General features: G+C 37.3%; 4 protein-coding genes across 4 annotated transcripts in view; 1 reads left to right on the plus strand and 3 right to left on the minus strand.

Annotated features, from left to right (window-relative positions):
- Nucleotides 1-1,553: 1,553 nt before the first annotated feature.
- Nucleotides 1,554-2,814, minus strand: LOC145493777 (sulfiredoxin-1-like). Its single transcript, XM_081473238.1, has 2 exons — nucleotides 2,361-2,814; nucleotides 1,554-2,029 (listed from the first exon to the last, which is right to left on the minus strand). The coding sequence occupies exons 1-2, from the start codon at nucleotides 2,748-2,750 to the stop codon at nucleotides 1,820-1,822; spliced, it is 600 nt and encodes a 199-aa protein (XP_081329364.1). The 5' UTR covers nucleotides 2,751-2,814; the 3' UTR covers nucleotides 1,554-1,819.
- A 214-nt stretch (nucleotides 2,815-3,028) lies between these two features.
- On the minus strand, nucleotides 3,029-5,287 carry LOC145493791 (dolichol phosphate-mannose biosynthesis regulatory protein-like). Its single transcript, XM_081473263.1, has 4 exons — nucleotides 5,191-5,287; nucleotides 4,926-5,015; nucleotides 3,897-3,999; nucleotides 3,029-3,319 (listed from the first exon to the last, which is right to left on the minus strand). Exons 1-4 carry the CDS (start codon nucleotides 5,191-5,193, stop codon nucleotides 3,258-3,260), a joined length of 258 nt encoding a protein of 85 aa, XP_081329389.1. The 5' UTR covers nucleotides 5,194-5,287; the 3' UTR covers nucleotides 3,029-3,257.
- A 183-nt stretch (nucleotides 5,288-5,470) lies between these two features.
- Nucleotides 5,471-8,796, plus strand: LOC145493784 (uncharacterized). Its single transcript, XM_081473250.1, has 5 exons — nucleotides 5,471-5,730; nucleotides 6,397-6,429; nucleotides 6,865-6,921; nucleotides 7,493-7,564; nucleotides 7,804-8,796. Exons 1-5 carry the CDS (start codon nucleotides 5,572-5,574, stop codon nucleotides 7,873-7,875), a joined length of 393 nt encoding a protein of 130 aa, XP_081329376.1. The 5' UTR covers nucleotides 5,471-5,571; the 3' UTR covers nucleotides 7,876-8,796.
- An 83-nt stretch (nucleotides 8,797-8,879) lies between these two features.
- LOC145493927 (kinesin-associated protein 3-like) overlaps nucleotides 8,880-12,500 on the minus strand; it is a 13,400-nt gene continuing 9,779 nt past the window's right edge. The window contains exons 15-17 of the mRNA XM_081473419.1: nucleotides 11,873-11,971; nucleotides 11,321-11,406; nucleotides 8,880-10,992 (exon numbers count right to left, since the gene is read on the minus strand). Of these exons, the coding sequence (XP_081329545.1) occupies nucleotides 10,381-10,992; nucleotides 11,321-11,406; nucleotides 11,873-11,971 (797 nt within the window). The 3' untranslated portion in view covers nucleotides 8,880-10,380. The remainder of the gene's footprint in view (nucleotides 10,993-11,320; nucleotides 11,407-11,872; nucleotides 11,972-12,500) is intronic.

The raw sequence follows: 12,500 nt of genomic DNA on the forward strand, positions 1-12,500 counted from the left end.
ATAAACATCTCGCCCCATTGTGGCCATAGAGCAATTCGGGTGATAACAATTGAGTTTTTAATTTCGAGGGGTCTGAGTTTTCGGGGTCTGTTTCGGGGTCTGAGTTTTCGTGACACCCGTTTTTCCCGGCTTTCCCTAGACTACCTCCAAATTGTACGACCCCTTGCGAAGACTGGTGACGATCATATCGAAGAAAGCACCGAATATAATGAAATAAGCACCAAATATAATGAAGTAAGCACCGAATATAATGAAGTAAGCACCGAAGATAATGAGGTAAGCACCGAATATAATGAAGTAAGCACCGAATATAATGAAGTAAGCACCGAATATAATGAAGTAAGCACCGAATATAATGAAGTAAGCACCGAATATAATGAAGTAAGCACCGAATATAATGAAGTAAGCACCGAATATAATGAAGTAGGCACCGAATATAATGAAGTAAGCACCGAATATAATGAAGTAAGCACCGAATATAATGGAATAAGCACCGAATATAATAAAGACAGCACCGAATATAAGGAAAAAAGCACCGAATATAACGAAGAAAGCACCGAATATAACGAGGGAAGCACCGAATATAATGGAATAAGCACCGAATATAATGAAGACAGCACCGCATATAAAGACATAAGCACCGAGTATAATGGAATAAGCACCGAGTATAATGAGTTAATCACCGAATATAATAACATAACTACTCAATATAATGACATAACCACCCAATATAATAAAAAAAAGTATCATAAGACAGTTCTGGGGTTCCATACAATACTCCTAACTCTTTTACAGTTCAGGATTAAGCAGCTGTTCTTCAAGCAAGTAACTTGATGACCCCAAGAACAGTTGCAAAGAAAATTTATTTACCCCTTCAAGTTGTTGCTTCTGAGGTTTACAGGTAGAAAATATTATTGTGCCCCACTGAGGTGCAGGGAGGTCTGGATTACAGGATCTCTACATTGCAACCACAATATCAAGAGCAACATGCATGGCATATGGGTCCAAGTGCTCACTCGTGGCAGAGTGTAGGTGTGACTTGGTGAGCAAATGATTGACAAAATTTCTGTTTGGATTGCCATGTAGATGTAAGTTTAATAGCTTTTTGAAGTATTCATCAGGGTTTCAAACATTTTAGTGATATGTCAAAAGGCTGACAAATTAAGCGCTTTTAAGAGCTTATCAGCACTGTCATGCGACAGTGTTCTCTCACCAGCAGTCCACTTACTCTCAGTAACTTTCTATAACATTACTGAATCCCCAGCTACCCGCAAAACACCTATTAATAAAAAGTTGTTTAGACAAATACATGTGAATAAAATGATGAACCGGTAATAAAAGTGAACCGCAAATTATTGTAGTTCACTTTTCAACAGCTTAAAGTATGGATAAAAGTATATTTATAAAATACTGTAAGTTACTCTTTTTTTGCATCAAGTCAAATCTTAAATCCATAAAGAGGTCTTTTTTCTAAGAATAAACCTCTTTTTTAAAAATAATAATAATAACAATAATAATAATAATAATAATAATAATAATAATCTTGACTGGTCCTGGAGTGTTTATGTGTGGAAGTGTACCAAAGTAGTAAAAGGCGTACAAAGTCAACTTAAAATACTTCACGTATTGTAAAACTGATTGTTTATTAAAAAGTCTTGTAAAATTATTACTGGTCTATTTCAGTAATATAAGTATGATTTATTTTATAAAATACAATGATATCCTTCAGGATAATAACAACTCACATTTGCATACAATAGCATTATTTTTATAAACTTAACTACTCTACCTACTTACAGTAGTCTTTGCCAGCAAATGATCATTTAAGGTCAGGTACAGCTGATCCTAAATAAACCTTGAGGTTCTCAACTGTTGATTGAATCAGTTTGCAAGGAACAGTTTCCTTGCTGAGTCTTTTATAAGCTTCATATCTATGACAACCACCAAATGAGTAGAAATAATCACCTCCCAGCCTTCCTTTGATCCACAACACATCAATCGGCGGTACTGAATGTCTTGAATCCTTATCCTGAAGTGAAAGAGTGATCATTATGTTTTGTAGCTGTGTTTAGCCATGCTTGAAGACCAAGAGAAAGTTACAAGGTGGCATGAAGATTATTTTGATCTTAATAGATCAAAATAATATAATAATAAAAGAATCAAGCTTATACATATAAAGCTTAAGCAATATCTCTGCAGGTCTACAGGAAGAAAGAACGTCATGTCTGGTTCATTCTTTCATTTTTCCCGGCCTTTTAACTCCTTTCATGTAACAGTGCTGACCATGAAAAAGTTGCATAAAGTGTGATCTCCTTTTATCGACACGCTCATAAATTACATGTGAAATGAGCTTCTCTCACCTCAATTGTTTTCATAAGTGACTTCACTTTCTCTTCCTCGAGTACAGGCGGTATGGGTCTATTAATCACATTTATAGGTACCTGATGAACCTCTGCGATTCCTGCAGAATGCACACTTCTTTCTGCAGCCATTGCTCCAGTAACTGGCTCAGTTATAACGCAAACAGCAAGCAATCTTTTTAAAAACAAACATGGCGCCTTTCTCGCCATGTTTGTACTGCGCGTGCTCAGAAGATGCGTACATTTGGAATTTGGAATTGGAAATTTGGAATTGGAAATTTGGAATTGGAAATTTGGAATTGGAAGCGGATCCATCAAATTGGCAAAACAGAGTAAGACTAGGGGTTTAATTAAAATTACCGATTTTCCTTTAAAACAGTACAGTAGCATTGTCTTCTTGGTTATTAAATAGGGAAATTTTGACAATAAGGTGATTAAATCATGGTGTTTAAAAGCCCTTTTCAATTCTATCAAATTTCATATACAAAAGGTTAAAAGCAATCTTGAGCTTTTCCTTGGATTTAGCAAAGGATAATTCATATCAAACTAGAGGGAAAGATGTTTTTTCACACAAATCTGTCTTTGGGTCATGTTGTAAGGAAAACCTTGCAAAGTTATCCATTCCCATTTTCCAAAGAAAAAACATCACAAAAATGAAACACACAATTGGGTTAATAGTAAAAATCTTTACTTTTTATCATAATTTACACCAGAGTGTACATCAGGTGATTTAAAACATGAGGCATTCCATGGTGCTTTTCTGATGGTTAAAGCAACCTGCTCCTTTGTTTTCAAAACTCTGCCCTCAATGTGCATGCCTATGTTACAATGCTTAACATACAAAAACTTTCCTAATAATTATTGTTGGTCCTAATTATAAAATTATCATTTTGTTCTTCAACTGTCTTTCTTTGGTGTTGGTTTCTTGCTTTTGATCATCACAACAGCAACAAATATTCCTTTAAAAGAAAAGAAATCACAAGTTGGGGAAGCAAAACAGCTCATAATTTTAATGAGGGAGTAAACCAATGCTATCAGAGTTCACTACAAATAAAACCCTACTAAAAAAAAGAATTGTTACAAGTCATTAACACTTCATGAAACAACTAGTCTAAATACTGAGCTTATAATTTTCTTTTCAAGATTATTATTTTTTAGCTTAAGTGAAATCTGAGGAAAATAGTCCAAAACACTAAATGTAAAATCCCATACAAAAATACTAATAATTTCTATCACAGAATAAAAATGTATTGTCATATGTTTTTTAGTTGTCAAAGACCAAGCAATAAACTTAGCACCTCAGTAGAATAAACTCAATAGAAAAATAAATATAAACTTTAGCAAAAAATATAACAAGTACTTCATAATAATTATTAGACTTAGTAATGAAAATATTGTTCATTGTTGAAGAGAATATTGCTGGAATTTTTCCTCTGTATTTCCAGACCATTTCCTACTAGTCAAATTCCCTAACATTCTATTATAATTAATCAAGAATTTCAAATTTTATACAAGTTCACGAGGAAAGATAGATACCTATTACTCCTAGTAACACCAGACCAGCAACAACTGGAATTATGACAGCATACATTCGTGGTGGAAATAATCTCTGGATAGCATGACCTTTCTCTACAAATGGCTGAAAGAAAGACAATAAAATAAAAATTTAAGAAATAGCACAACAGCATGAGCAAAATCATGTTGCAATTGAAGTTCTATCCTGTCCTCAGGAGCAAAAATGTCCATGCATTGTACAAAACAAAATTTTGCATACATCTGAATTCTTCAGATTTTGAGAAAATGAGTTTGGATAATTGTTCAATTGAATCTTTGCAAGGCATATGAAATAAATTTTCATATTTACAAAAATATTCTTTGAAATACACAGTTTGAAAGTTTGAGACGTTAAGGTGGAAATTGACAATTTTACAAACCCTTAAAGTTGTGCTATTTTGCTCCTAATATGGTCAGGGGATTAGGCTGAGTCATGTCCAAACTGTAAAATGATCTATATCTAGACAGTGATCATTAAATGTTATTTTTTTTAGTTGAGTAAAACCGTTCTATAAAAGTAGAACTTCATCAGATGAAGAGTGTCATCTTCAACCATAAATAAGAAGGCAGGAAAATTTCAAAAATGCCAGCTCCTCATAGTGAATAAAGGAAGTATAACAAGCAGAAAGGTAATAAAACATGTTTTACTAACAGCTGACTAATGATAATATTAATTCACAAATTTATTTTTGGTTAATTATGTAATTTACCCATGGAACGTATCCCTCCCCTCCCTATTTTCAAATTCATCTCGTACCTTACCCCCTGGCTGTCCAAAGCCATGACAACAAAAGTCACAAAGAAAAAATCTGGAAAGATCTACAAAGAAAGCAACATGTTCCGTGGCGTTTTCGGTTAAACGGAAAATAGAATCTAGCAGAATCGAACCCTTTAATGTTCCAGGAAAAGTCTCTTTAACATTTGAATCTAGTAATCAGTAATCCGGCATTTTCTAATGTGTCAGTTTAAATATCTGCTAGGGAGTGAGAAATATTTACCATGAAGACTTACCAGTAGAACGACCCATATCGTGTAATACACAAATATTACAGCACTAACTAGCATCATTCCATATCCTGCAGCACGGTCCGTTCCTGTAGCCTAAAGAGGATAACGTTTTTAATACATAAACGAGCGAACTTTGACGGAAACATGGTGTCGACGCAAATTTTGTGACAGGATTGAAGCTATTACAGCTCGCGAAAACGGGCTAATTAAGGCCAATCTCATGCAAGATGGATAAAGGAAATACTTATCAATAAAACGCTAAGCTTACCATTTTAAAAAAGAGCAAAAACTTTGAAAAATTGAGCAAAACTACAACGATAAAATGGCTACAGTCTACACTTCAGCGTATGAAATAGAGACGTCAAAACAATTGGTCAGCGGAAATTCAACCGGAAGTAAAGTTGACCAAACCCGGAAATCGATGTCAAATTAAAACAAAAGAACTTTGTCAAAAATATAAACAAACTTTTAATAAATGCAAACAAGAATATTCCCGTTGCAAGATAACGCAGTCGTGTCCTTGTGACCATGGAAGAAAATTTGTGCTCATCTTTCACCAACCACATTCTCAGCTTAGGTGCTAAACTGAAGGAGCTTCTGTGGAGAGCAAGTTTGAATCACCAAGTCTTCCTGAGCGATCAGTTCGACAATGAAATTGTTTCTTCTTTCCCTTTTGGTTCTTACCTCACTGTGCTTCGTTCTCGGTGACGAAGACGACATACAGCCCAACTTTGACGATCTGAACGCAAACGATGGACAGATGGTCGAGGACACGCCAGACGATTATGTTGAGGACGAAGAAGACAACGTAAGTTAAATTGAGTAAATTTGTTTTGGTTGAGTCAGGGTCGAATTTATGGTCAAATGAAGATTTGTTAGTAACATTTACTCTAGAAAATTCAGATTTTAACGTACGAGAATTCATCATAGCTAACTCTTACCGAAACAAACGAAATAGCGAGTTTTCTGGGCCAAACAAAATTCAGAGACACACCGAAATAATTGGAATATTCACTTACCGCATGACCGTGCGCTCATCATTTCTTTATTCTTGTGTTGATAATTTGAATTCTTAAAATTGCTTCCAAAAATGTTTGTCACCGCGAGTTGAAATCGGATAATTGATTGAATTACACGAGTTTTAACCTTAAACTAACAGGGGTTTGATACTGAGAAAATATCTGATAATGTTAGCGCGTATCATTTTTTTTTTTGTACCTTAGAGAATACCATGCCCTGCCTCTCAGTACATAAAAAGCGGATAAATTAAGCACTTCTTTTGACTAAATCTGCTATCAATGCAGACACACGTGAGATTTAGTGCTAAATTTCGTTTTCAAACTACTTCTGGGCAGAGAATTCTCTCTCCCGCAATGGTTATTTGCCATAAAAAAGAACTTGAACAAACGTTTGAGATAGTTGTACACCTAAATATCGTTTTGTTGATGGTATTATTTTGTTTCTTCACATGCAGGACATGGAAGATGACGAAGACTTTATCCCAGAGGTATGTATTCCATGCAAATAAAATCTTGTGTCAGGTGAACCTTCTTTTGATCCCCAAGTGATCAATCCGCCAATTTCTCTTTTTAATATCACTACAATATCAAGGAGTAAGTGAAGAGAATAGGGCATGAAAAATAGAATATATTGTCTCATTTGTCTTAATGTGCCACCAAATTCTCAGAAACGAAGTTAAAAGAAACATACAGGAATTAAATAGCAGAGTTTTTTACTTTAGTCAGAGACTTTTGTAGCTATAAATCCGCTTATCGCTGAAATTACAGAACCAGTGAAAACGAACATAGCCTCTTTTTTTGACAGGAACATGATGATGGCGAACTAAGGGATCCCGATGGTTTTAAGGCAATTATCATTGTTTCATTGTTGTTTTTCTTCTTCGTTAAATTTGACTGTTATATATCTAATGGTTTTATTTCAGGATGATGATGACGCGAACCAAACTGGTTCGGAGGGAAGCGGAGAGAAGCGCCCACCAGTAAGCTATAAATTTTTAAAATAATTCTCAAGTATTCCGTTTTTCCTATTTTCTTAATTGTACTTCCTTTCCTCGCCGGAATGTGTTGATAGAGCTGCAGGTACTAGGAGAGGATTGTATATAATTCTGTTTCATTCACAGACGTTAGAAATGATGATATTTTATCCTCATATGCATCGCAGGAGTCAAACAGAGAAAATCAAATCAGATCCCACCTCCCCCCCCGTTAAAAAATGATAGGTCAGCAATCCCTGTAACATGAAATTACTTGCTACGTCATATATGGCACCCAGTCCACGTTTGCCAGCAGGATTGGTCGACTTGAATGTCACGTTGCAATCGTGCCTTCCAGAGATATTGTCCTGAGTGCTTGATGTCCACAGCTTAAAATATTGTCTTTAAATTATCTTTTGATTATTTTTGCGTTCTTAAAATTTCGTAATACAACGAGAAATATAGCCCCTAATTGATGAATTCTGCTAAATTGTCGTGGCTGTATTGCTTGACAATCTGTTGATTGTTGTAAGCAGAAATCGAATGTTGACCATTCTCTTGTTATGAATCATTTCAGGTGGACACCATTATAGAAAAAACTCCTCCTTCAAAAGGCGAGGAGGAAGGCAGTGGTGACTCAAACCAATCGGTAAGAGCCTCTATTAGAAGTCACTTTATCTATGTGTTAGGAAGAGCTTACAAAACTCTCTAACAGTTTTGTTTTGTTTTTTATTTATTCGACGATTTTCTCTAAATCTCTCATTCCAATCAATTCTTTACTTGACTAAATGCCCATCACCCACACAGGTTGGACTGAATCACGAGAGTAACACTAACGCAAGTTTAAGGTTTCTCCCGATGAGTCAAATTGTCTTGTCTTTTTTTCAGGTTAGAGACGCTTTGGCGAATAAGCTGGGATTAAATTCTGACTCGGATGACCCAGAGTTCGCCAAGAAATAGTTTTCCTTCATGGAACGTACCCAAATTGCTTATATTATGGTGCATGGTGTAGTTTAGAAAGCAAAGATTTTCTATGTGGGATATTTGTTACGGAATTATTTTTTACCTTTGGGTTATGCTTAATCAAATAAACAATTTTTGCTTTTTTTACGAAAAATAACAAAAAACTGCATTTGTTAGAGTGTTTTGGTTTCTTCAGGATTTTTTTTTACAAAACGTGTCAGCTACTCTTAAATTTTGCATTTATATTAAAGACTGATGCTTTAAACCGCTAAATATTTGTCTTTGTAAGTGTTTCAATCACCTTTTTCTAGACTTAATCTGCCTTCATCACGATGAAAGTTTGGCACTCTTTGCGCGCGCCTCTTCGCACAAAAGAAGCTAGTACTGACGCATTAACCCCTTTACTAAAAACACAATTCAAACAAGAACCTCAAAGTATACTTAGAAACTCGGAAACCACACCGGTGATAAAACTAAAGAACAAAGGAAATTCACTGAATAAAACGGCCTACACATGGGTCGCATCCTTAAATATTGTTTTTAAAACGTGTATCAACTTGAGCCCCACAGCTTCCTCCAACTGACAATGCGAGACTGAATAACTCGCAAACCATGTAACGCGCGACTCGTGCATGTAACGTGCAATATAACCCGCGACTCGCGCTCTCAAAGCGCTAAACCAAAAAATGATGCGCCGGGCAGGGGGAGGGAAGGTAAAGTGCTGTCCTGAGGGCTCTGATATCAGGACAATAACGCGGCAAGAGTGTAAATATCCTACGACCTTTGCTTTGTAAGAAACCAGTTAAACCTTCTCTTTTTAAAAGACCAAAACAGACCTCCTGAATGCACTTATCGCAAAACACAACTAAGAGTTAGGAAGGAAGAAACGTTAATTAAAATTATATTCCTACAGAAAATGTCTAAAAAGAAACATGTACCATCAGTGTGGCATCCTTTTCTTTCTTTTTCTTCTCATTCATGAAATTCGACTACCAGCGCTCAGGAATGATTGACGAGTGCTCGCGGGTCCAAAAAAATTCGAAAAGTCGTCTTCGGCTACCTACGAATGTTTCCGAAAAACGGCAAATGATCCCGTGTTAAACTATTTTTCCCCTGCGATCCTTGTGAACTTTACAGCAGTCCTCGTTCTATCTAAAACTGGCAAACTTGGATGCGCGTTTTGAAATGGTCTGTACAAATAGCGTCTTTCGAGGCCACTCCGGAAGTCATCGGGTTCTCGATCTCGGGAGCTGAATGAGCAACGAAGATGCTCAGGAAGTCGTCTTGTCAGCTTGTTTCTAATGATGACTCATTTTTAGCAACCGCGGGTAGCGCGAGTACCGGGACACACATAGCTGCTACTTCAACTGAATGTACACACCAAAGTAACGAAGAGCCCGATTACAAGCCTTATAAACAAACCCGGCTTTTGAGAGCGCTTAGCCACCCTTTTAGGCAGCTCTGTTATCGCCTGTTACATACTGACTTGTTAAATACACGTGAAAGCCTCGAGTTTATATCAAGTGAAAAAGAAAATAGACACGACTGCCATTGAGACAGACACCCACACATATTTTCAGTAGATTTAATCGTATTTTAAAGATGGTCCCGCACTAATGACGAAATGAAAAAGCCAGCTGCTTTACAAATTTACAATGATTGTTTCCAAAATTCTCCTTGCCGTGATCACACATATTCACTAATCCACCTTGGGAGAATTTAAATGAAATCAAGAAATTTCCCTGAGATACTTAACTACTTCATTCTCATCACCTGACGGCTAAAAATACTTATAAGAAGGTAAAGAGAATTTTGGAATTAGTCAGAGACTGACTGGGAAGTAACACGCTCCAACAATCTACAGAGGTTCGTCTAACCAGAAACGACGCTCACAATAAATAAAAATTCGGTAATGCGTTCGAGACAAACAAACGAAAAAACGAGATCAGCCCCGAAGACTTAAGGTAGCCATCAAAATTCTTTTAACAGTTTTCCACAATTTTTTTACAATTCATCTTCGAATACTTTGATTTAACAATTTAAGTCACTTTTCCTGAGATGATCAGATCATTGACTTCCAGAACCTAGTATTTCAGTTAGTTATGAAGAGAAGTTACAATTCCAACTCGGCTTTTTATGTTCAGACTAACTAGTCTGCCCTAAACCGCCAATTTCTTTTCATCTGTTATTTTCTTGAACAGAATTAGTCTTTGAACCGACTAAAAGAAAAGTAAAGAGCCGAAGAAAGCTTACACCAAAACAATCCATTGACTGACACTCTTATTTCTAGGCTCTTTTTTTCTTCTTTTCCCCGTATGCTGAGGACGGGGACAAGAGAAAACAACCTGGGAACGAGGTAGATCAACGAAGATGCTCGGAAACTCAGAGATGACCAGAAAAATTGTCAGTGTAACTCAACCGGGGCAAACAAATGGCGAGGATCAAGAAAGAAGGTAACGCTGATTTAGCGCCTGTGATGACAATGGCGCGTACTCAACACTATTATCTGTAACCATACTGCATTTCATCATAGCTCGATCTCATTCTCGACACAGGCCGCCCATACATATCTGTATCAGGTTCTACTAGTTCAGCCCCGTAGGCCTCTGCATAACCCGGTGACACAGGCCGACCATACCGGCTACTGGGCCGAGCGACCTGACCTTGCGGGGGACCATAAGACCCCTGGTCAGGATCGTCATCTATTAAATGTCCCCACGTGCCCATGGCTGCTTCCTCTGCTGTTAAATATCCCATGCCGTCATTAGGGTATCCCTGATATTGCGCCATGGCATAGGGACTGACTGGATGTCCCCCGGGATTCAAGTATGCCTCGCCATTATACATCCCGTACTCGCCCGGATCCTCCATCATGTAATCCGGGGTCATGGCGCCTTCACGCGACATGAGCGTGACAGGGTCGTCGTATCCCGGATGACCGTAGAAGAGCTCGGGTCTGTCAAACGGATCACCATCCATGAAAGCGTCTTCACCGTACATCAAGCCTTCACTGTCATCCATCGGCACTCTGTTTTCTATCATCTCTAGCCACTGAGAGTTGTGCCAGCGAAACTTCTCCGCTTGGATCTTCTTCGCCCATTCTTCATCATACTCCTGGAATAAGAAAGAGGACTTGGATTTACCCTATGAAAGTCTATCATTTGCAAGTGTTGGGAACTCCTTCGAGTTGAAAAAATAGTATTTGGGACAAACGTAAAGTTAGTAACTTCATACGTGTATGTGGCAAAGGTCCTTTTAGGCATGCGCAAGGCAGAAAAACTTGGAGACATCTTGCTATCTATAACCCTGCGAGCAGAGTCTCCAATCTTCCTAAAAAATTCTTCGTGACTGATTTTTCTGGGAAGATCGGAGACTCTGCTCGCATGTATGAACTAAAATGCTAAAATGCTAATTCTAAACAGTAAACAACTATAAACATTACCATGATGATATCCAGCGTCTGATCACAAACTTTGCGTATTTCTGTGTTCTTGTCATGCATCAGATCAATAAGATAAGCTGGAGCCTCTGACAAACAACGTTAAGGTTAAATTCTTAAGACTGTGCAACACGTAACTTCTCCTTACAGTGTGAATGTATCGGAAAGAAAACAGGTTATGAGAATTGAGACATTCATTAGTTAGGGGACAGTCACAACATCACCAAAGAAGGGCACGTCTATCAGTAAGAAGAGATGGAACTCACCATTAAAATGCGAGCGACTTTGCTTCTTCCATTGTCAGTGAACTAGTTTAAATTGCCTTTACAATTGCGGAGTTAGTTACCTTGTGAGATAAATTTGCGGTTTTTAACATGCAACTCTTCAGAGAGAAGGAGTGAATTCTAACAAAATGACTCGGAGTGCAGTATTCTTCGTTTTCACTTTAAAATCTCAACGTTTTTTCAAATTTTAACAGAGTGCAAGCTATCCATTTCTTCATATCACACAGTATATATAAAATTGTTCACAGGCATTTGTTAGTGTAAAGGATACGTGTTTGTTTGATAATGACCTCCCTGGTCGCTTTGTGAAATATCATTTGGTAGAAAACATAAACTATTTGTAACACAACCTCGTCATCCTCTTGTTTTGCTGTGAAGATAAAAGGTACGTTATCTACGACATCAGTAAATCAAATCTACTGCAAATAACAGCTGAAAAAGTTTCAAAAGCGAGAATGATGTTCGCAATGTTGGGCACAAAGTGCACGAGTCTCTCATGTTGTAGCATATGTTGGTAAGTCCCATCACATTTACGTTGAATATACGACTTATACGGCTCTAAACCTGCTTACCAAAACTTTCACCCGAACCAGTAAGAATGCGAATGTTATCTCTTCGACCAATCAGTTGAAAAACCGTGAAAAGTAATAGTGACTTTTCCCGTCTTGATACAAAATCTTCCGGGACTCCTCTCGCCCCTTTCTTCTGTTTACTTGCTGCCTGTTAGAGAGTTTCCAACGGAATGTCGTAAAATGAAGACCAAAGTAATCACCCTGGCCAATCACAAAGGATGCATACAATCCATCAGCCAATCAAAACTGGAAGCAAAGGTATGTAGCTGACGCGAAGAGGGGGGAGAAGCGTGCGAGCAAGTGACGATTGGTTTTGGTTTTATTTAT

The sequence above is a fragment of the Orbicella franksi genome, chromosome 1 (assembly GCF_964199315.1).
Source record: "Orbicella franksi chromosome 1, jaOrbFran1.1, whole genome shotgun sequence".
NCBI classification, from domain to species: domain Eukaryota; kingdom Metazoa; phylum Cnidaria; class Anthozoa; order Scleractinia; family Merulinidae; genus Orbicella; species Orbicella franksi.

Coding starts and splice junctions, on each gene's coding strand:
- LOC145493784 (XM_081473250.1), top strand. CDS start 5,572: ATGAAATTGTTTCTTCTTTCCCTTTTGGTTCTTACCTCACTGTGCTTC. Junction 5,731..6,396: donor TTGAGGACGAAGAAGACAAC/GTAAGTTAAATT, acceptor CTTCACATGCAG/GACATGGAAGATGACGAAGA. Junction 6,430..6,864: donor ACGAAGACTTTATCCCAGAG/GTATGTATTCCA, acceptor GTTTTATTTCAG/GATGATGATGACGCGAACCA.
- LOC145493791 (XM_081473263.1), bottom strand. Junction 4,000..4,925: donor CGATATGGGTCGTTCTACTG/GTAAGTCTTCAT, acceptor TCTTTCTTTCAG/CCATTTGTAGAGAAAGGTCA. Junction 3,320..3,896: donor GGTGTTACTAGGAGTAATAG/GTATCTATCTTT, acceptor TTTCTTTTAAAG/GAATATTTGTTGCTGTTGTG.
- LOC145493777 (XM_081473238.1), bottom strand. CDS start 2,750: ATGCTACTGTACTGTTTTAAAGGAAAATCGGTAATTTTAATTAAACCC. Junction 2,030..2,360: donor CACTTATGAAAACAATTGAG/GTGAGAGAAGCT, acceptor CTTTCACTTCAG/GATAAGGATTCAAGACATTC.